Source organism: Dendrobates tinctorius, unplaced genomic scaffold (genome assembly GCF_039654945.1).
Source record: "Dendrobates tinctorius isolate UK_male_01 unplaced genomic scaffold, ASM3965494v1 ptg000035l, whole genome shotgun sequence".
Taxonomy (NCBI): Eukaryota; Metazoa; Chordata; class Amphibia; order Anura; family Dendrobatidae; genus Dendrobates; species Dendrobates tinctorius.
Window position 1 is genome coordinate 70,845,506 of NW_027361703.1, and position 23,751 is coordinate 70,869,256.

The window sequence follows — 23,751 nt, forward strand, 5'->3', positions numbered from 1 at the left end:
TGAATAATTACAAGTCTATATATTTTTAAGACATTTATATATCATCAACAAAAGAGTCTTAAAAAAGAGGACAAACACCAAAAGTGGCAGATATGAGACAGATTCAATTAAAGTAAACCCTGACTTTTGATTTATCCATGAATAACATTAAAGGTAATCTGTCACCCCTTTTTTCGAATATGAGCTGCCGGCACTGACATCAGAGGCTTATCTACAGCATTCTGTAATGCTGTAGATAAGCCCCAGATGTAACTTGAAATAGAAGAAAAAAGAGTTAGATTATACTCACCGGCGAGGCTGTCCGGTCCGATGGGTGTCGCGTCCGGTCCGGCGCCTCCCATCTTCATACGAAGCCGTCCTCTTCTTTCCTTCCTGTCGTGCTCCTGCGCAGGCGCACTGCTCTGCCCTGTTGAGGGCAGAGCAGAGTCCTGCAGTCCGCAGGTACCGAGAGACGTCCGGCGGCTGCGCACTTCGCCTGCACCAGAGCCATGACAGGAAGGAAAGAAGAGGATGGCATCGTATGAAGATGGGAGGCGCCGGACCGTGACACCCATCGGACCGGACCGCCCCCTGGTGAGTATAATCTAACTCTTTTAGGTTTACTTCTCATTACAGAATGCTGTAGATAAGCCCCTGATATCGGTGCCGGTAGCTCATATTCGAATACAGGGGTGACAGATTCTCTTTAAGTTATATTTTAGCTGTGGACATGAATCTAAGTACTGGATGCTTGAATCATACTGTAAGGGTGTGTGCACACGTTGCGGATTCTGCTGCGGATCTGCAGCGGATTTGGTCCTGCAGATCGGTGTACAGTACCATTAAAAGCTATGAAAACGAAAACCGCAGTGCAGACAGTGCAGATGTTTCCACGCGGATTTGCTGCAGTTTTAAAACCGCAGCATGTCAATTCTTTGTGCGAATTCCGCAGCGGTTTTCCATCTGTTCTATTGTACAGGTGTCAAACCGCAGGCTAATCCACAGATAAACTGCAGGTCTTTTGACCTGCGGATTTTCCCAAATCTGCGCGGAAAAATCCGCAGCAGAATCCGCAACGTGTGCACACACCCTAATGGTGCGTGCCCGCTCTGGAATAGCAGCGTTTTGGACGCATTGCACTTGGGCTACTTTCAAAATGCTGCATTGTACAGTACAAGCACAGTGGATGGAATTTATAGAAATCTTATGCTCACTGTGCTTCTATTTGAAGCAGAGTAAACCCACTAGTGGCTCGACTTAATGAGTCGCAGAATGTAAATTTCTGTTGCGGAGGCGCTAGTCTATGCAACCGAAATTTCCACTATAGAATGTATTGGATGCGGTAAATCATTGTTTAGTGAACACGAGGAATTACCTACGTGATTAGAAAGCAGCGCTTTTGATGCAGCAAAGAAATGCCACGTCCAAAGCGCTGCTACTTCCTGATCGTGGGAATGTAGCCTTAGTCTACTATTACGCCAATAACATGTTTCTACATTTACCGATCAAGAAAACTGTATTTAGAGCTTGTATTTATCAACATAATATTTAATACACAGCTGCAAGTTGCACTAACTGCAAGTTGCAGGCCTTAGTATTTAGACATCTGTTAGTAATTTCATGCTAAGACCCAATGTTAATCAGGTATAAGATAATTGACCTCAACTGCAAGTCTGGATATGGTTGATGAAGGCAAAAATTATCACTAAATGAAGACTCCTTGTGTTTTTTAATTCTATTTTAGTGCAGAGACATTCATATCTAGCATACTCCTAAGTGCACATTGTGTATGTTTGTATTCTATTATGCATAACTCATCTTTCTTATCATTTTAGTAAAACCAGATTCCGATGGATTCAAGAAAGTAACTCATTAAAAAATGCCCCGGCTTTTGGTCTGGATGGTGTTTATATATCTGAATCTTGCCCGAATTACTGTAATGGTCATGGGGATTGTATTTCTGGAGTTTGTTTTTGTGATCGTGGATACACAGGTAAATATTTAATTACATGTCAATCATACATAACTAAATGATTTATTTATTCACAATATTGATCAGTTTAAAGTAGCCAATATGTATGTACTTATTTCATTATATAGAGTGTCTTGTGAAAGTATTCACCCCCTTGGCTTTTTTACCTATTTTGCTACATTACAACCTGTGTTTAAATATTTTTGTAATCCTATTTGTGTGTGATGCATCACTAGCTCTAAATAATCTAAGTTGGTGAAGTAAAGTGATAAACATATGGGTATAAATTACATTTAGGGATGAAACAACTAAAAATTGGCAGGTGCATATGTATTCACCCCTTTTGCTATGGAGCACCTAAAAATTTCTGGTGCAAGCAATTACCTTCATAAGTCACATGCTTAGTGAAAAGAAGTCCACCTGTGTTCAGTCTAAGTATCATATGGTCTGTCAGTATATACACACCTTTTCTGAAAGGGTGCAGAAGCTGCAACACCATTAAGCAAGAGGCACCACCAGCCAAACAACACCATGAAGGCCAAGGCAATCTCCAAATTAGTCAGGAACAAAGTTATTGAGAAGTACAAGTCAGGGTTGGGTTATAAAAAACATCCCAATCTCTGATGATATCCTTTAGCATTATTAAATCCATGGTTATCAAATGGAAAGAACATGGTACCACAACAAACCTCCCAATAGAGGGCTGCCTACCAAATCTCTCAGCCCGGGCAAGAAGGGCATTAATGAGAGAGGCAGCAAAGAGACTAAAGAATTCACAAGCAGAGAATGGAGTATTTGTCCATACGACCACAGTAAGCCATACACTCCTTAGAGGTGGCCTATATAGAAGAGGGGGCAGAAAAAAAGCCTTTACTTACACACAAAATTGAAAGGAAACTCCCCAAATGTATTTAAGAATGTGTTGTGGTCAGATGAGACCAAAACTTAACTTTTTGGCCACCAAAGTAAGCGCTATGTTTGGCGCAAAACCAAAACAGCTCATCACCCCAAGAACACCATCCCCACAGTGAAACATGGTAGTGGCAGCATCATACTGTGGGGATATTTTTTGGCAGCAGGGACAGGGAAAATTATCTGAGTCTAGGGGAAGATGAATGGTGCAAAATATAGGGATATTCTAGAGCAAACCTGTTTCAGTCTGTCAGTGATTTGAGATTGAGATGGAGGTTCAAGACAATGACCCAAAGCATACTGCTAAAGCAACACTCGAGTGGTTTAAGGGGAAATGTGTAAATATTTTGGAGTGGCCAAGTCAAAGCCCAGACCTTAATCCAATTATGAATCTGTAGTCAGAATTGAAGATTGCTGTTCACCAGAGGAAATCATCTAACTTTAAGAAGCTGCAGCAGTTTTGACTTGATGAATGGGCAGAAATTCCAATGTCAGATTCTGGAAAGCTCATAGTGACTGACTTGCAGCTGTAATTGCCGCAAAATGAGGCTGTACAAAGTACTGACTTTAGAGGTTTTCAGTTATTTTGTCCTATTTGTTGTTTGCTGGACACTAAAAAGAAAACCAGATGATCACAGTTGTAGGTATGTTCTTTACTTGACCTTATGCAAACCCTGAAAAGCCAGTGAAATTCCAGGTTGTGAGGTAGCAAAACATGAAAAATGCCAAGGGGGTGAATACTTTCACAAGTTACTGTATTTCTAGAAAAACATTACCATGATTATTACTTTCCTCATAATCCTCAGAGAGATAATGTTCCTAGGATTCCTCTCAATTCCATTCCATGGAGAAACGCTCAGAATTTAGCTTATTACCACCCAGAGTTATGTTATAATAAAAGATAATTCTGAATTAATTTGTCATGTTCAGGGATGCTATTCATATCCAACAAGGTTAGGTAGATGCTGGGACCCACTACCTACTACTGTGTACATATATTCATAGTCTGTATGTTCTATGACGTTACTTTGAAGTCCTGCTATTTCCATCCCTGCTGCATACATCTGACAGATGTGCCATGATGATAGACTCCTACTGAAAAAGACTAAATTTTGTCATAAGTTCCAATGGTACTTCTACAATGTATTAGTGTAAGCGTTTGCAATATTTATGTCCACTTTTTATATCCATCATACAAAAATATATTTGTATGGTGAGTATAAAAAGTCTACACACGCCTGTTAAAATGTTGTTTTTTGTCATGTAAAAAATCATACCAAGAATTATCATTTCAGAACTTTTTCCACCTTTAGTGTACCCAATAATCTGTACAATCCAATTGAAAAAATAAACATTATTTGTTTTGGATGGATAAAGAAAAATAAAGAACTATAATAATGTGGTTGTGTAAATATTGCAAACTCTTAAACTAATACCTTGTTGAAGTACCCTTTGAATTTATGACAGAATTTAATGTTTTTCAGTAGGAGTATATTATCATGGCACATCTGTCCAATTGTGAGGACATCTCCTGTGTACAGCCCTCTACAAGTCAATCCACAGATTTTCAATTGGATTCAGGGCTAGTGTCTGGTTGGGCCATTTCAAAACTTTGAACTTCTTCTGGTGAAACCATTCTTTTGTTGATTTGGTGGCATATTTACAGTTGTTGTCATGCTGAGAGGTGAAATTTCTTTTCATCTTCAACTTCTAATCATAGGCCTTAAGTTTTTGTTGCAAAATTAACTGAAATTTGTAGCTGTTCGTAAAGACCTTCACCTTCACTAAAGCCCCAGTTACAGCTACCGAAAAAGTCCCAGCTACTTCTACCATGCTTCACTGTAGGTATGGGGTTCTTTTAGTGAGACTCAGTATTGGCTTTGTAACAAACATACCTTTTGGAAATCCCTCCTATAATTGGGGATGCGGGATGGCCAAAAAGGTTCAAGCTTGGTCTCATCAGACCATAACATGCTTTACCAAAAAAGTGCTGAAAAATTCAGCTTATATACGAGTATTTACGGTAATATTTATTTACTTGGCAATACAATTTGTCTCCCTGTTTTTGTCTAATTAACTCCCTGTACCATTTTAACTCTCTGTGTGACATCCTCTTTTTAGGAATTTTTACTCTGCTTGTATTTCTTCAATAAATATTTCAATTTTACTATGGCTGTTATACTCTCTGTTCTTTGTAGGTTTCTCCTCATGTGGAAGGGATCTAAAGAGTTAAGTGATAAATTCAGCACTGCAAAATTTGTAACCACATCTATAAAACATTATATATTTCTTTTTGTTTTAGCTGAACATGGAACGTGTGTCTCAAATAAGCCAAATTCAAATGAAATGTTTGATAGATTTGAAGGCAAACTTAGTCAGCTTTGGCATAAAATCACAGGAGGTCAAGTGGGCACAGGTTGTGGGGTCCTAACTGATGGAAAATCTCTCTATTTTAATGGTCTTGGAAAGCGAGAAGCAAGAACTGTACCACTGGACACGACAAATACCAGGTGAATAAGCATCCATGAGAATTTATGTGTCTTTACGATACACAGCTTTCTCCTAAAAATTGCTAAGTAAGTTAATCACTTGCATTGGTCTTCCTTATTTACTATAAAGCCTTTAAAAGAAGTACTGAGCTCTTGAGTAGTAAACATTATACAAAGAGATCATATATTTTCTTTACTGGGATTTTAGAGAAGTGGATCCAATTATCAGGAGTCAGTTTTACTTGAATTCTTAGATCTATTTATAAATAATGTCAGTCACTGACGTGTGAACTAGGCTTCACCCCTTAATAGGAGACATATGTATTGTTTGTTATCTTCAAACTGTAAGATATTGACAATATTGGGAATTATGCATCTCTGATGTGTATATATTCAGTATATATATTTTCAATTACAAGGAAAGTACTTCTTCCATAAAAATAATTAGGACGAGATAACAAGACAGACATGTTCTCCTAATAATATATAGTAAAAGTAGTTAATTTGTGCCTGGATATCTTTCTAGATAAACCTAAAATCAGTGGAATAAAATTCAAATCAATTAGCATTTTCATGCAAATACAATAGACTTGTAGTTGACAGAGATATTAATTCTTATAACAACTCAATGAGCTGAAAAGTGATTTTCTTTATTATTTAAATAAATATTGACTTCTAAAATTGGTAATGTGCATGGAATGGTATCCCAGTTTGATAGCTACTAGCTAGGCAGTGTTTGCCCAATATTTTCAAGGTCGCTGACGTTGAAGAACTTGCAAGCTTTACTGGGCTTTATGCAACCATATTTTTTAAAATGTAGATCAGGCTGACTGATCATTTTACTATAAAAGATTCTTACAAATTCAGTGTTAATTATAGAAAAGATTGGTTCAAATCAATCCTCCCCCAAAAAAGCACACAGTGGTGTGAAAGTGTCACCCTCCAGAGATTTCAAAGACAAAGACAATGGAACCATAAAGTAAACATAACACAGATTATTAGGCTAATGCTATTTTTGTAAAGATAAAAGCAAATAGATAGATAGATAGATAGATAGATAGATAGATAGATAAATAAATAGATGAAATCATTCCTGTATTCTTGAGAATGGATATGATTGTTACTAACAAGTCAATTGCAAGGTTGCTTGTTTTTCAAGATTAAAAAAAGATTTCCTGATGACACTATTTTAAACATTAAAGAATTTTTACTCTGAATTGCTGCAAATCCACAATATATATTCTCCTCCTCATTCTACTTGATTCTTTACAGATTACTTCAATTTTATATACAGATTGGAAGTAAGAATAGTGGCTCTTCTTGTAGCAAACCAAAGTCAAGAAATGAAGGTAAACATTTTATTATAGGTATTGAATTTGTAGACCTTTACATGGTTACATATCAGGATGTCACTATAATTATTTGTCCTAGACATTTTTCCTAATTCCATTAGGATTAAAACTTTTATTCTGATTTACAGTATAAGATCTTTACATGGCTTGTTCTACAGTATAAAGGCTTTACATAGACTTACTCACCATTCGAAATTATGATAGCCTAAGCATGGTCTTCATATAACAATTTCTTCTTGATTAAAAATGCTAAATACATGATTTACTAGTTTAATCATAGGCCTAGCTTTGCATTGTTTATCCTAACAGAGACATCCACCTTGTGTAGGAAAACTAAAAGTGCATTTGTACTGCACTACTATTGGAAACACGTTCGTTTCCTAATAAATGTGCAGCGCAAACAGGCTGCCGATCACCCAGTCATTTGTCAAGTGAAATGATCTTTTGGTTTGCTAAAAGATCGTCATTCTCAGCAGCTCGTTGTCCGGCATAAACTATACATGTGCTGCTGAGAACAATGGCAGCCAAAGCATATAGAATGATCCACTAATAATCGTTCTGTGTCTAAAGCATGGTCTGCCTGTCTAAACAAGGTATTAACCCCTTCATGCCACGGCCATTTTATGTTTTTTTGTTTTCGTTTTTTCATCCCCTTGTTCCAGGAGCCATAACTTTTCATTTTTCTGTTTATATAGCCATATGAAGGCTTATTTTTTTGTGGGATGAGTTGTACTTTTGAATGATATAATTCATTTTACCACATAATATACTGGAAAACAAAAAAAAATTCCAAATGCATTTTAATTGCAAAACAAGTGCAATTTCACATTAGTTTTTATTTTTTTTTATTTACCATCTTCACTATATGGTATATATGACCTGGCAATATGATTATCCAGCTCACTACAAGTATGCAGATATCAAACATGTATAGTTTTTTTTATTTAAAGGGAACCTGTCACCCCCCAGGGCATTTTTAAATAAAAGAGCCTCCTTCAGCAGCACTAAGGCTGCATTCTGTGAAGGTAACTCTTCTGTATCTGATCCCCAGGAACGCCGAAATATTAACTTTTATAAATAGCTCCTCATACCTGTAATACGTCCCATAGGTATGGTGCGTCCCCCTGTAGCAGCCGCCTCCCCGCCGTCAATCATGCCCGCCCTGCGCCTCCTCCTGCCTTGCTATCGTTACATGGCACAGCGCAGGCGCCCGCCGGCAACAGTTCTCGGGCATGCGCAGTGCACGCTGCCCGGGAACTGACATCAGGCTATAGTGCCTGCGTGTTTCGCATGCGCCAGATCCAGCCCCGCAGTGTGTTATGATGTATTCACACTGCTGGTCTGAGAATCTGGAGCCTGCAACCCAGGGCAACTACTCTCTTTTTCCCTTCCCGGTAGCTACACTACTGTTCTAAGGCCCTTTGATGAGATTCTTCCCTCCATGTCCCTGGGTTTCTCCATTACTCCCTGAACTTGACAAGAACAAAAGGAATAAAGAAAAAGGACCCTAATTTATGAGGCTGCAAATGAACATTCAAATAATTATTTTTGTGTAAACCAATTTGCTATTTGAAGAGTTGAATACTAAACATTCATGATGTCATTATCTTTCTTATTTAATTTTCACATTAAAACAACATATACATTGCTCTGAGAACCATACTTGTGATGATAAACCAGGACTTTTTTAACTGTTGCAGTTTACACAGTAATTGTTAAATTTGATGGATAAACTAATACATAGTAATTTCCAAGACTGTTAAAGGGAAACTGTCACTCGATTTATGCTGCTCAAACCATTGTCCACATGAATCAGAGCCTGAGTAAGTGATTGAATTTCAGAAACATTGTTTCAAGAGCCGTCCAGGAACTATAGGCAGAGACTAGTTGGATGACACTGCTGGCAGGATTCTCCCGCATTGCTCTAGTTGATAGTCAAGTCTCTCCCATGTGTGTACTTAACAAGAGACCTGTCAATCAACTGGAGCAGCACTGGGAAATGCCAGCCAGGAGGTAGTGCCAGACTCTTTAAAGCTATATTGTGTCTGAAATGCCAGAGTATTTGGTCAGTGTGAATCAGTGGACAGGTTCCCTCTAAAGTTCATAGTATACCTTCTTTTTATATTTCCAGAAATTGTATGATTTATGTTTGTTTAATTTCATATTTATGTCAAATTAATTCAGGTATTGTTGTCCAGTACACCAATGACAATGGCATCAGCTGGAATTTGTTGCGAGAACTAGATTTTCTTTCCTATCTGGATCCACAAATAATTTCCATAGAGTTACCTCGTGATGCCAAGACATCTTCCACTGCTTTTCGATGGTGGCAACCCCAGCATGGTAAGTTTAATAAAAAGAACTTCCATAAGAAAAATTATAATGCAGGTAAATTACATTAGTCTATAAGACCACAGACTGCAAAATTTGCCCACAGCACTTGCATATGATGCATACTTTAAGATAAAGAAGGGAATTTATTTGTTATTTAGGTATACTGTAGTTTGCAAAAATTCATATTTTACTTTTGATCTTACTATTAAAATAATGGCCTCAATTCAGTATCCAATTCATTATTCTCTTTGCACCTTTTTTAAGTCTATTTTATATGTGCTCTCCTGTTTTTTTCTTTTTCTTTTCCTCATTGTGAGTGGAGTCTAGCAATTCCAGATGTTTTCCCCCGATTCATCAATTAAAACTTTTCAAAAAGTCACAAAATTTGTTGCAACTTCTCTCAGTCCACTTTGATGTATTTTTGAGTACATCAGTATTTTGGCGCAATTTTTGCTTCAAGTAAATTCCAGTGACTCAGCTACTACAACCCCTGGCAAAAATTATGAAATCACCGGCCCTGGAGGATGTTCATTCAGTTGTTTAATTTTGTAGAAAGAAAGCAGATTACAGACATGGCACAAAACTAAAGTCAATTCAAATGGCAACTTTCTGGCTTTAAGAAACACGAAAAGAAATCAAGAGTAAAAGATGTGGTAGTCTGTAATGGTTACTTTTTTAAACCAAGCATAGGGGAAAAATTATGGAGTCACTCAATTCTGAGGAAAAAATTATGGAATCATGAAAAACAAACCAACAAAAAAAACACTCCAACACATCACTACTATTTTGTTGCACCACCTCTGGCTTTTATAACAGCTTGCAGTCTCTGAGGCATGGACTTAATGAGTGTCACAGATAACTCTTCATCCATCTGGCTCCAACTTTCTCTGATTGCTGTTGCCAGATCAGCTTTGCAGGTTGGAGCCTTGTCATAGACCATTTTCTTCAACTTCCACCAAAGATTTTCAATTGGATTGAGATCCGGACTATTTGCAGGCCATGACATCTGCTTTTTTTCTACAAAATTAAGCAACTGATTCAACATCCTCCAAGGCCGGTGATTCCATAATTTTTGCCAGTGGTTGTACTTAGTGCTTGAAACAAAGTCGGTTTTTAAATGCCTGCTTTCTTACTGTGAGATGACAGCTATGTTTTCTTAGGGGTTTGTGGTTACTTTTTTGTATCTTTTTTTGTTAATTTGGCCATTACAAATAAGAATAACATGAAACCTAGTGTGTGAAAACTATAGTAGAATACATATTTGTTGACAGATTATGGTATACCTTTTTTGCTTCAATCACATCATGTAATATAGAGTCATGACCAAAAGTGGTGGCACACTTTAAAAAGTTCCAAAAAATGAAGTATTTCTCCCAGAAAATGATTGCAATTACATGTGCTTTGTCATACTCATGTCCTTTTCCTTTGTGTGTATTGGAATAACACAAAAAAACAGAAAAATTGAATATAATTTCAGACAAAAACCCCCAAATGGGCTGGACAAAATTGTTGGCACCCTCAACTTAATATTTACACATCCTTTGAAATAAATAACTGCAATCAATCGCTTCCTATAAACATAAGCAAGCTTCTTACACCTCTCAACTTGAATTTTGAACCCCTCTTTTTTTGCAAAATGCTTCAGGTCTCTCATATTTGAAGGGTGCCATCTTCCAACTGCAATTTTAAGATCACTCCACAGGTATTCAATGGGATTTAGATCCAGACTCATTGCTGGCCACTTCAGAACTCTCCAGCACTTTGATTTCATTCATTTCTGGAAGGCCCCATGACCTATGACACAAACCCAGCTTTTTGACACTGGGAACTACATTGTGTCTCAAAATCCTTTTGTAATTTTCAGATTTCATTATGCCTTGCACACAGTCGAATAGAAAGAACACCGTGAGCACAACTCAAGATGGTGCTAAGGTTAGGTTCCCAAACCGTTAAAGCAACAAATATGAACCTAGCACTCAACTTAAAGGTATTTGTAAGGCGGTTTACTGTAGTACATGAAAAAAGACGTTTCGGTCAATGTGACCTTCTTCAGTTATGAGGAGAATGATCTCTCTAAGGTAATGAGCTTGTCAGTATATAGGAGAGGGGCAAACGTGCCTCCAGATGCGGTGTCCACATTGACCGAAACGTCTTTTTTCGTGTACTACAGTAAACCGCCTTACAAATACCTTTAAGTTGAGTGCTAGGTTCATATTTGTTGCACACAGTCGAGGCACCCAGTGCCATAGGCAGCAAAACAACCCCAAAACATCTTTGAACCTCCTCCATATTTAACTGTAGGTACTGTGTTCTTTTCTTTAAGGGCCTCATTACATTTTCAGTAAATAGTAGAATGATGTACTTCACCAAAAAGTTCTATCGTGGTCTCATCTGTCCACAGGACATTTTCCCAAATGGATCTTGCTTACTCATGTACATTTTGGAAAACTTCAGTCACGCTTTTTTCTTTCTTTGTGTCATCATTGCGGTCCTCCTGGGTGTCATGCCATAGCGTTTCAATTCATTCAAATTTCAACGGATAGTTCATGCTGACACTGATGCACCCTGAGCATGCAGGACAGCTTGAATTTCTTTGGAACCTGATTGGGGCTGCTAATACACCATCCTGGCTATCCTTCAATGCAACCGTTCATCAATTTTTACCTGTCATCCACATCAAGAGAGATTAGCTACAATGCCTTGTATTGTAAACTTCTTGATTATGTTGCCCACATTAAGATCTCTGGAGATGGACTTGTAGCCTTGAGATTGTTGATATTGTTCAACAATTTTGGTTCTCAAGTACTCAGACAGTTTTCTTCTCCTCTTTCTGTTCTCTATTTTTAGTGTGGCACGCACAGATGCACAATGCAAAAACTGAGTCAACTTCTCCCCTATTTATCTGGTTTCAGGTGTGATTTTTATATTGCCCACACCTAATACTTGCCACGAGTGAGTTGAAACCAGTATCACATGCTACAAACAAAGTTGTTTGCCCAAACTTTTAGAAAGGTGCCAACAATTTTGTCCAGACCATTTTTGGGATTCTGTATAAAACTATGTCCAATTTCCTTTTTTCTCTGTTTTTTAAATTGTTCCAATACACTCAAATGAAATGTAACAAAACATGTGTAATTGCAATAATTTTCTGGGAGAAATTCTTCATTCTCTGTAACAATTGCAAGGGTGCCAACACTATCGGTCATGACTGTACAATGTAAAATTGTTATTATCATACAACAGAATGATCTTTATCAATATAGATCCTATTACAGTCAAACAGGCAGGTAACTTTTGCAGCAGGTCACTGTCCACAGTGGTCACATAGGAGACTGTCAGATTACCTGGGCAGCTGTATCAGAGAAGCTTCAGGGGACTGGTTAAAGAGTATAAGCTACTTTGTTATTTGCTGGGCTGTTTGTGTTCATTTTAACCAGCATAGTGGACAACCCCTTTATTTATTTTTTCATATAGACATAAACTGCTGTGTTGTAAAATGTTATCTATAAGATCTCTATAACTGCAGTTGCAGAGCTGGTATTTGTTTACTGATGTTTGCTAACACAAATGGAATGTATACATAGATCTACATAATGATTTCATTCAATAATTGGCCAGTATATGTTTGTAAATTGTGTGCTTAAGAAGCTTTGAGCTCCAAAAATCAGTTCACATGAACATTACATTTATTAGCACTTTAGATTTGTGCATGTGCTGTACTAAGTCATGTTTATATAAGATAGTTAAACCTCTTTAACTAATAAATATCCAGGAAAAACAAAGGCTCCAGTCACAGCATTAATTATCTTTATATCCTTAAGGTACTGTCACACTTAGCGATGTACCAGCGATCCCGACCAGCGATATGATGCGGTCAGGATCGCTGGTACATCGCTAAGTGGTCGCTAGTGAGCTGCCACACAGGCAGATCTCACCAGCGACAAAGCAGGGGTCGGGGGTCGTTACTTACCTGTCAGACGCGGTGATCCTGACGTCCTCCCGCCCGCGTCCACGCGTCGCTTGTCAGTGCCACAGGAAGCCCAGCAGGAAGCGCCCGACGAGAAATGATCCAGGATGTTCTCGCGCGACCAGCGATGAGCAGCAGGGGAGCCGGTCGGAGGTAAGTATCAGACATAGCGATATCGCTGATAATATCGCTGCTACGTCACAAAATCGGTGACGTTACAGTGATATTGCTAGCGATATCGCTATGTGTAACGGGGGCTTTACATTTGAAAATGAGATTGTCTAGAGTAATGAAAATGTTAATGACCACTTTTACCTTATTTACCTTTTTATACAATACAAACATTCTGCTGATACATTTGTCTACAGATATTATAGTTGCTGGTGTATACAATAATCTAATATTATTTCTGATATGCAATGATTACTCACTTTTTACTATATATCTTGATTTTGAACAATTTGTCCTACCAGGGACACAGTCTGGTCAGTGGGCACTAGATGATGTCCTCATTGGAATGAATGACAGCTCTCGGGCAGGATTTCAAGATAGATTTGATGGTTCTGTTAACCTCCAAGCAAACTGGTACAGAATCCAAGGAGGCCAAGTAGACATTGACTGTCTCTCTATGGATACTGCCCTTGTGTTTACAGAGAATATAGGTATGTATTAACTCTAGCATAATTTTATATATTTCTGCCTTATAATATTTTCATGACATACAGTACTTACATGAAATCCACACTGGAATGTTCTGCATACAGAGACAATAATGGTGACTCAGGGAGTAATATGACCTACCTTAAACATTTACATATGTCCACTGGAAGATCCTGCCCAAAATTCTGGATAAGATAGCACAGAATGCTTTTAACAGTTTGCCTGGTAAACAGAGAGAGACTGTGATGTTATCCCCTATGGAACAGAACCAACACTTTTATTTATTTTGATGTGGGCAGAGCAAGAAAATTAGGGAAGCTGATGTTAACAAAGCCTAACTAATAAATATGTGCTATTGATCTTTAAGTACGGTATATAAAAAAAAAGGGGCCCATGCACGGCAGTCAGTGGGAGCAGAAATGTCCGACTTAGCTCCGTATCCTGGACAGCTGAATACAGAAATGTACAGCACCAACATCTCTACTCCATAAGCAACTTCCTGTAGGAGATACCTTGAGATCCATCATGTCAAAACGGGGGACCTCTACAACTACCAACCGCTCTATCACCGATCTCCTGATGGTTCAATAATTAGGCAGGACACCTATAATGGCCTCCACGGCCTCCTCTTCATCTCATTTACCATTGGAAGATAACTGATAAGTCCACTCCACTGCAAATCCCACCAAACTCAGTGATAGCAACATCAGCTCTGCTGAAAAGCATGCAGGAAACGTTTAAATCAGAGCTAGCATCTGATCTAGAGACTTTCACCACACAGTTGCAGGACATAGCACAACATACATCTGATTAGCCAAAAAGGATGAACAATGCGCTGGGGGAGGACCAGATAAAACCTAAGCAACAAGCTAAGGGTCTTGATTACCTGGAACTTAAATATGCAGATATTGAAAATAGGTCTCGAAGAGGCAACATACGCATAAAAGGACTCCCAGAGACCATCACCTCTCTCATCGGTACAGCCATGTCCATGTTCACAGATCCCCTACCTTAGGTAGACACCCTCACAATTGCATTTAACGAGGATCCATAGTGCAAATGGATGACCACACTCAGATGACAAACTGAGGGATGTGGCCTTGAAATCGTACTATGAGAATTCGAAAGATGTCATCTTATTGACAGCATGAAAAAGCCCCACACTACTGGACCTACCAAGCACAGTTCATTTCTTTTCTGACATCTCTCCCAACACTTTATTCAATAAAAGAAACAAAACAGGGCGCATCCACTGTGTGAAACCTTTAAAACACAATTGTAATGGTGAGGCAAGGAGAGACTCACCTGATAGGGTTGTGAAACTTCGGTCACAACACCTAGAAATGCATGAAACAGCTGCTGCAGTCTGTACAGGGTCCAAGGACTTGTAAGTGAAGATGGCTTTAAGGTGTAATGATACACTGCGCTGCTGTAGGTATAATTCAAGGAAATTTATTGGTGCCTACGCGTTTCCTGAGCTGTCCCAGCTCACTTCATCAGGGCATGATACAAGCATGCAATGCAGGAGTTTATATACAATCCAAAGTGGAAAAAAAAAAAAGGGGGGCAGGACAAGTAACTGCCACATCAGCAAGGCAATGGTATAAAACACATTAAAATAATTGTATTTTAATAGAATACAAACAGCATATAATAAGAATACATACTCAAGAACAATAAAAAAGAAAATATATATATTTCTTTTGAAATAGACACGGGGGATCACGGGGTCCAATAAAAAAGTAGTTAAAACATCCTCAAGGAGTCTAGAACACAATTCTAAACTTGAGAGTGTATGGTGTTTTAATCCACATGACCATGGTGACTAGTGAGGAATGGGGTATGATTTTTCAGATCAATGTTAAGATCAATCTATTCACTTCCAGAATAAAGAGTAAATCCAAAGAGATGTACCCTGAATAACGGATTAAAAAATTGGGCACTTATACAAAAAAAAAAAATACCGATTGTAAAAAGAAAAAAAAAAATTGAAATAAAGTGCAGTTCATTTCCACCATACAGAATAATAACTGGGGACTGGAATTCACCCCTCACATCAGTAACCAAGCCATGAACTTTCTAGACATTACTTTTTATGTCAAGAATAGTAAGATTTGCACCAAGAATTATTTTAAACTGGTAGATACAAATAGCTATGTCCATTTTAGTAGTAGCCACTACCAGAAATGGCTTTTTAATATCCCTCACAACCAGTTCCAAAGGATCTGCAAGAACTGTACTAGTGATGATGATTTTACAAGCCAGGCTAACATTTTAAAGGAGAGGTTTTTAAGTCAGAAATATCGTAGAAAATTAGTTTCTTCCACATGTGAGAATGTTTTTAAAAATTCTAATCAAGATCTTTTAGGCTGAGTTCACACGTGGCGTTTTTTCGCGTTTCCGTGGCGGTTTTAACCGCGCGATTTTGCCGCGAAAACGCGAAAAATAAGCATCCCATGCATTCCTATGGGATTCCGCAATGCTGTGCTAATGCTGTGGTTTTTACCGCGGCGGAATCGCTTCGCGGTAAAAAATGCAGCATGCTCATTAATTTGCGGAATCGCGGCGATCCCGCACCCATAGGAATCCATTGTTCCGCTTACTTCCCGCATGTGGCTGTGCACACCATGCGGAAAGTAAGCAGAACAATTGCGGATGGTACCCACAGTCCGGAGGAGAGGAGACTGTCCTCCGGGCTTTGGGTACCATATCCCTGTAAAAAATAGAATTTAAAATAAAAAATATTGTTATTCTCACCTTCCGCAGTCCCACGCAGCCTTCCCACCTCTCTCCACGCTCCCGGTCCCAGTAAGCCTTTGCGAAAATGCCCGCGATGGCGTCCGTTCTCGTGGGATCGCGAAGTCTCGCGGTCATTCGCGCAACGTCATCGCGAATGACCGCGAGACATCGCGATCCCGCGAGAACGGACGTCATCGTGGGCATTTTCGCAAAGGATTACTGGGAACGGATGCGCGGGACGTCGGAAGGTAAGAATAACACCATTTTTTATTTTTTTTTACATTCTATCTTTTACTACTGATGCTGCATAGGCGGCCTCAGTAGTAAAAAGTTGGTCACACTTGTCAAACACTATGTTTGACGAGTGTGACCAACCTGTCAATCAGTTCTCCAAGCGATGCTACAGATCGCTTGGAAAACGCTAGCATTTTGCAAGCTAAATACGCTTGCAAAATGCTAGTTTTTCCGCGGGGAAAATCGCGGGAATTTAAAATGCGATTTTCCCGCGGAATGGAATTCCGGAATTCTCGCGGTAATTTCCGCGAGAGTTCCGGTACGTGTGCACTTAGCCTTACTGTCCAAAAAGCCCACTCCCAAACCCTCAGGGGATAAATTCTGTACCAACTTTATCACCACCTACAGTTCACAACACAAATCTATCAGGAACATTATGGAGGGTCTGTGGCATATTGTCAGAAGAGACCCCATTTTAAACAAAATCATTCCTGAGAAACCTGCTATAACCTTCAGGAAGGCTAAATCCTTAAAATACACATTGGCACCCAGCAGGCTCACTATTCCATCTCACAAGCAGAACAATTCCTTATCCCCTGGCGTCTATAAATGTCATCACTCTAAATGTAGTTTCTGTCTCAACATTGCGCATCAGACTATCACTTTCTAACATCCCATCACTCAAGAAAAATTCCCCATCAAATACCACCTCACTTGTCTGTCCTCACACGTCATCTATATCATTACATGCACTTGTCCCAAAATCTACATTGGACGTACCACCCAGGCACTTCATGTCGGTTAAATTCCCACCGACATAATATTAAAATTGGCTTTCAGAAGCATGGTCTGTCACGTCACTTTGACATTATACATGGTCATGACATCAAGAAACTGACTATTTACCCCATTGAACAGATACCAGATAATACACCAAACCGAATCCAGACACTTAATAGGAAAGAGGTGTACTTGATTTACAAATTAAAATCTCTGGAACCCTTTGGACTAAATATTGTTTCTGATGTCTTTTATTAAAAGTCCATTTTGTTTTTTGGAGATTTTTGTCCATGCCTCCCATGCATACTGAACCCTCCATTGGGATGTTTAGCCTGACCATCTTGTTTTATCCTTCCATTCCACACATTGGTTTCACACAGAAAGCTCTCTCTTTTAACTGTAGTATTCTCTTCAAGCTTCTGACACTTCCTTGAAGCTCGTGTTAGCGCCATCTAGTGTCTCTTTATAATACTACAACCCCCCTTTTTTACATTGTTACCATGTTTTTATGATTTAATATATTTAATATTAAAACACTACTGCACTTTATTTAAAAATTTTTTTTTCTTTTTTACAATCGGTATTTTTTTATATAAGTGCCCTTAAATCAATTTTTTTTTTAATCCGTTATTCAGGGTGCATCTCTTTGGATTTACTCTTTGTTCTGGAAGTGAATAGATTGATCTTAACATTGATCCGAAAAATCATACCCCATTCCTCACTAGTCACCATGGTCATGTGGATTAAAACACCATACACTCTCAACTTTGGAACTGTGTTCTAGACTCCTTGAGGATGGTTTTAACTACTTTTTTATTGGACCCCGTGATCCCCCGTGTCTATTTCACAAGAAACATATACATTTTCTTTTTTATTGTTCTTGAGTATGAATTCTTATTATATGCGGTTTTAATATATTCTATTAAAATACAATTATTTTAATGTGTTTTATACCATTGCCTTGCTGATTTGGCAGTTACTTGTCCTGCCCCTTTTTTTTTTTTTTCCACTTTGGATTGTATATAAACCCCTGCATTGCATGCCTGTATCATGCCTGATGAAGTGAGCTGGGACAGCTCAGGAAACGCGCAGGCACCAATAAATTTTCTTGAATTATACCTACAGCAGCGCAGTGTATCATTGCACCTTAAAGCCATCAACACTTTATTCAGACAGCGATCTCTATGGCTCATCACAGAATCCTTTTTACCCTGTCCTTTCTTCATAAAAACAATAACTTCACTGTGGGGTCAATGGAAGAAGGAAAAACAGCATTGAAGAGAGCGGAAATGCCTCCAGCAGAAACCAACCGTTACCCCCTGTACCTTGCGCTTGGTGAGAGAATGGAGACAAGCAAGTAGAGGGAGAAGGCGCCCATCAAACCTCTCTTGAATTAATTGAATTAACTACTTCAAGGTTTTCCAAAACAAGACTGAATTATCTCCTGTTATCTGAGACACTTAAAGAAGTTGTCCACTACTTGGACAACTCTTTGTTATACCCCACGCTTGGCCCCGATAAAATAAAAAAGCTTATACTCCCCTCCCATGCCGGCGGTGTTCCCACGGTGTTGGCATTCGCTCTCCCCGAGTGCTTGTCCCCAATAAAATAAAAAAGCTTATACTCCCCTCCCATCCTGGCGCTGTTCCCACGGTGTTGGCACTCGCTCTCCCCGGAGTCTCATGCGGTTGTTATGACACGTGCCCCGGTGCCCAATCAGCGCTGGCAAACCTGTCTCCGCCTTCTGTCGAATTGAAAATGAAGAAGAAGAAGTCAGAGACAAGTTGTAGCCCAGACTTCCTCTTCATGTTCAATTTGTCTGAAGACAGGGACAGTGACACCAGCGTAGATTGGGTGCCAGAGTCACGTGTCATAACAATCGCACAAGGTTCTGTGAGTACATACTAAGAAACTGAGTTGTTAAGATGTACTTAATTACTATCAGAAGTACACTGTCTAGCACCATATGAAGTAGTAAAACCACTATTTTCAGTACAATAAGAACGTAGTTCAATCAGTATTCCCTTGTTAAATGCATTTATTGCAATATACAATTAACAGTAGTTAAGCAGTTAAATTTACAAAAGGCGCTTTATTAAACATCCCCCACTTGGTTAAGCAGGTATTCTTTCATATCTGTTATGTGTCTGTTCAGGTTAACCACATGTTGCACAACTTTGGCAATGATTGGGATCTCCCCCTTTAATATAGGACTCCGTGTTGCAAACATTCAAGGGTTACATAACAATCTTTTAGCCCAATGTATTTCTTATTGTTATAACTTTTTCTGTTTTTCTCCCTTTATTGTTTTGGTCAATTGTGTGTAACATCATATGTTGAACAATATTTAATCTATAAACCTGTTGAAATCAAAGTATCAGACAAGATAGCACAAAATTATAAATTATTTTTGAAGGAACTATCATAAGCTTAAATACCTTGCAACATCATGTGTAAGGTTTTATCTCATAATGTAAGTGGGTTTAATTCCCCTATAAAATGCAAAAAAAAACTTTCATAAATTACTCAAAACATAACCCAGATATTTTATGCCTACAGGAAACGCATTTTTCAACTTCATCATGCCCTAAGTATTTTAATTCTACATATTCTAAATTTTATATAGCCTCTAACAAAACACCAGAGGAGTAGCCATATTTCTCAAAAACAATTTGCCCTCTCAACCAGCTAATTCCTTCTCAAACCCAGAAGGTTATTTTGTTATACTACAAGGCTCTTTGCAGGGGCAAGATGTCTGTATAATCAATAGTTACTAGCCAGCTGCCTCTCAATTATCAACCTTTAGGACTATACTAACTAAAATAGCAAATTACTCCTTTCAACATCTAATCTGGGGAGGTGACTTCAATTTGACTTTGAATCCCACTATTGATAGGTCAGCACCAAGGAGGACAGACTTACAGTATCTAGGCCCCCTTCACACATCCCTTTTTTATGGCCAAGTGCATCCATATTTTAAGGACCGCAAATACGGACACACACACCAATTGTACTGTGTTGCGCACATGTTAGGTTTTTCACACAGACCATGCATCCGTGTGAAAAACGCATAGACATGTCTGGTTTTTTTATCAGCAGCATGGGCAGCAAAACATCCCGCACTCATGCACACTGATGACATACGGATAGCATCTGTGTGTCATCAGCGTGACATGTGTCAGCACCTGGGAAAAAGCGGTACAGTTCGCACTGTTGCCAAACACAGGGTGCTGAAAATATCTCTGATCATTGCTGACTGGTCTCTCAGAGCACAGCGCGACCAGGCAACAATGATGGGAGTTGTATTCAGCATCCGCTGTGTACATCATGTGTAAAATTAAGAATTAAATAAAAAATTGGCATGGGCTCCCGCTTAATTTTGATAACCAGCAGAGGAAAAACACACGGCTGGGGGCTGATGTTGCTAATTTGGGAAAGGGGACAATACCCCAAAAAGTTCACAGGCTATTAATAATAGCTCACAGCTGTTTGCTGTCACATTTGGTGATAGGTAAGTAAGTGCACAACAAAGGGGAAAGGGAGGTGTGAGTCCAAGCACTAGGGAAGTGGGGATTGGAGACCCCTAGGCAGACTAAAATCACCCTGACTGTCCTAACCGTCCCTATATAGGTTCTGCACCTATCGCCGAGCAGGAACCTAATCCCGGCCTCACCCTAGCGATAGACCCTGGTTAGGGAGGGGATGGTGTTTGCACTAGTCAGTCCCCACTACAACTAAAGAAAAAAAGGGTAGACAAACAAGGAGACACTTAGCCTGAAAAGACAACTGAGATGTCACGCCAGCAATCCTCCAAGAGTCCTCTGAGAGGGAACTAACCCACTGTTAGTACATCAAACTAGTCATAGACATGTAAGAGCTAACACCAGCAACCTGTTGCAGCCAAGGAATGAATATAAACCTTCAGCAAAGGTGTCTAATTAACAGCAGAAGGTGGAGGTAAACGTTGTGTCCTAAAGGGAGAGGGATATCGCTCCACAACAGAAATACAAAAATCAAGAAGGTGCTTGAGCTAATTGGAAAGACTTTCTACAGCCAGATCCAGGATGATTGTTTGTCACACCTGACACACCCATGACAGTACCCCCCTTCTACGAGTGACCTCCGGACACTGAGGACCCAGAACTCCAAATTACCATCAACAATGATTGGGGCTGGCATCAGACGAAAGGACTCAAGAGGTACAACATACTTCTTGAGCAGAGACCTGTGGAACACATTGTGAATTTAAAGAGCCTGGAGTAACTGAAGACGAAAAGCTGCAGGGTTAATGACGATGGTTATTTTATAGGGACCAATAAACCTAGGTCCCAGTTTCCAGGAAGGGATCTTCAACTTGATATTCCTGGTAGACAGCCACACAAAGTCATTCACGCTTATGTCCGGACTTGGCAAGCGTTTTCTGTCAGCTATACGTTTGTCCTTGTCTCCCATGACCCTCAAATTACTCTGAACCCCCGCCACACTGAGGAGAGTCACAAAGCAAAACATTCCTCCTCAGTAACTCCCAAAGCCCCTCCCCGACTAAAAGTACCAAACTGTGGATGGAAACCGTATGCACCAAAGAATGCTAACCTGCCGGTAGATTCTTGGCGATGATTAGTAATCGTAAACTCAGCCAACGGTAAGTATGAACTCCAATCCTCCTGGTTTTTGGACATAAAACACCTGAAGTAAGTCTCCAAATTCTGATTAATGCACTCGGTCTGTTCATTCAACTGAGGATGGAAAGCATAGGAAAAGGACAGCTGCACCCCCTGTTGAGTACAGAATGCTTTCCAGAATTTAGAAACAAATTGCGTCCTCTGATCTGACACCTCATTAGAGGGAACCATGATCTCATTAACAAAAACCTGAGCAAGAGTCCTGGCATTCAGAAGTGCTGGTAAAGCGATTAAATTCGCCATTTTACTAAACTTATCTACAACCACCAGAACCACAGTTTTGCCTGCCGATACCAGTAAGTCAGTGATAAAATCCATAGAGAAGTGTGTCCATGGTCTGTAAGGAATGGGTAGTGGAAGAAAAGGCCCAGTTGAACGGGTATACAATACTTTAGAATGCGCGCAATCACAGCAAGCAGACACCTGTTCAACCCCGGCCACCTAAAACAACAAGAAAGGAGGTCAGCTGTTGCCTTACCACTTGGATGTTCAGCAAGTGCAGAGTTATGAAGTCCCCTAATAACTTTACGGCGCAAATCAGACAGTACAAATAACCTCCCCAAAGGGCAAGAGGCAGGGGCGGCCCCCTGAGTCTCCAACACCTCACCCTCCAGGTCAGGGTATAAGGCCGAGATGACTACCCCCTTCTGCAAAATTGGGGCAGGTTCCTGATGGTCACCACCACCAGGGAAGTTCCGGGACAAAGCATCCGCCTTGGTGTTATTAACTCCTAGACGGAAAGTAATCACAAAATTGAATCTAGTAAAGAACAGGGACCTCCTAGCTTGTCTAGGATTCAGATGTTTAGCTGACTGAAGATATGACAGAGTCTTGTGGGCCATGATAACTGTAATAGGATGTACTGCCCCCTCCAACCAGTCCCTATTACCAATGTCATAATTTCTCTCAGCCGAAGATAAATTTTTTTGGAAAAGAAGACGACATATTTTCCCAGGGACGAACCATGAGTCAATACACCCTCAACCCCGAATTCCGACGCATCCACTTCTACGATAAAAGGCTGCGAAACATCAGGTTGACGGAGTATAGGTGCAGTGTCAAAACAAATCTTTAAGGAGGAAACATTTTTTTTTACAAAGGAGAACCTGAGTCATTATATACAACAATATGAAGTTTTTATTAATACAAAAAAAATATCAGCATTTACATTTAACAATATAGAATTTTATATGCGTACATAAAGTTTTGATCCAAGGGTGAGAGGAAAATCGTAGCCGGAGCCATTGGTCAGGATTATGCAATTATAATTATTAATTACTGTATATAAAAAAAGAGCTCCACAGAAGATAACGGCACAAAATAGCATTCTTATGTGTGACTGTTCAGTATGGTACTCTGTATAATAAAAATAGGCCAGTACGGGGCATGGATGGGACTGGAAAAGAAAATGGTGCTATAATAATGAACCAGGCCCCTGAGGTTGTATTTGGGACCCTATAAGAAAGAGGAGAAGCCCATTGCTTCATTTAGGCCATTGGGTGTCATTGTGCCCAGTGTGGTGATCCACTTGTATTCTTTCTGGGTGTATATTGTCACCTTCCCTAATGCCACATTGGACATGTTCAATGCCTTTGATCGAGAGGAACTTGGGGTTACAATTGTGGAATAATTTAAAATGACGGGATAATGT

The 23,751-nt window shown here is 39.4% G+C and overlaps 1 protein-coding gene across 3 annotated transcripts in view; it reads left to right on the forward strand.

Moving 5' to 3' along the window:
- Window positions 1–23,751, forward strand: part of RELN (reelin) — a 1,162,997-nt gene that overhangs the window by 960,381 nt on the left and 178,865 nt on the right. For all 3 annotated transcript variants that reach the window (XM_073573631.1, XM_073573629.1, XM_073573630.1), the window contains exons 29-33: window positions 1,815–1,972; window positions 5,166–5,373; window positions 6,625–6,701; window positions 8,889–9,047; window positions 13,479–13,667. In XM_073573631.1, the coding sequence (XP_073429732.1) occupies window positions 1,815–1,972; window positions 5,166–5,373; window positions 6,625–6,701; window positions 8,889–9,047; window positions 13,479–13,667 (791 nt within the window). The remainder of the gene's footprint in view (window positions 1–1,814; window positions 1,973–5,165; window positions 5,374–6,624; window positions 6,702–8,888; window positions 9,048–13,478; window positions 13,668–23,751) is intronic.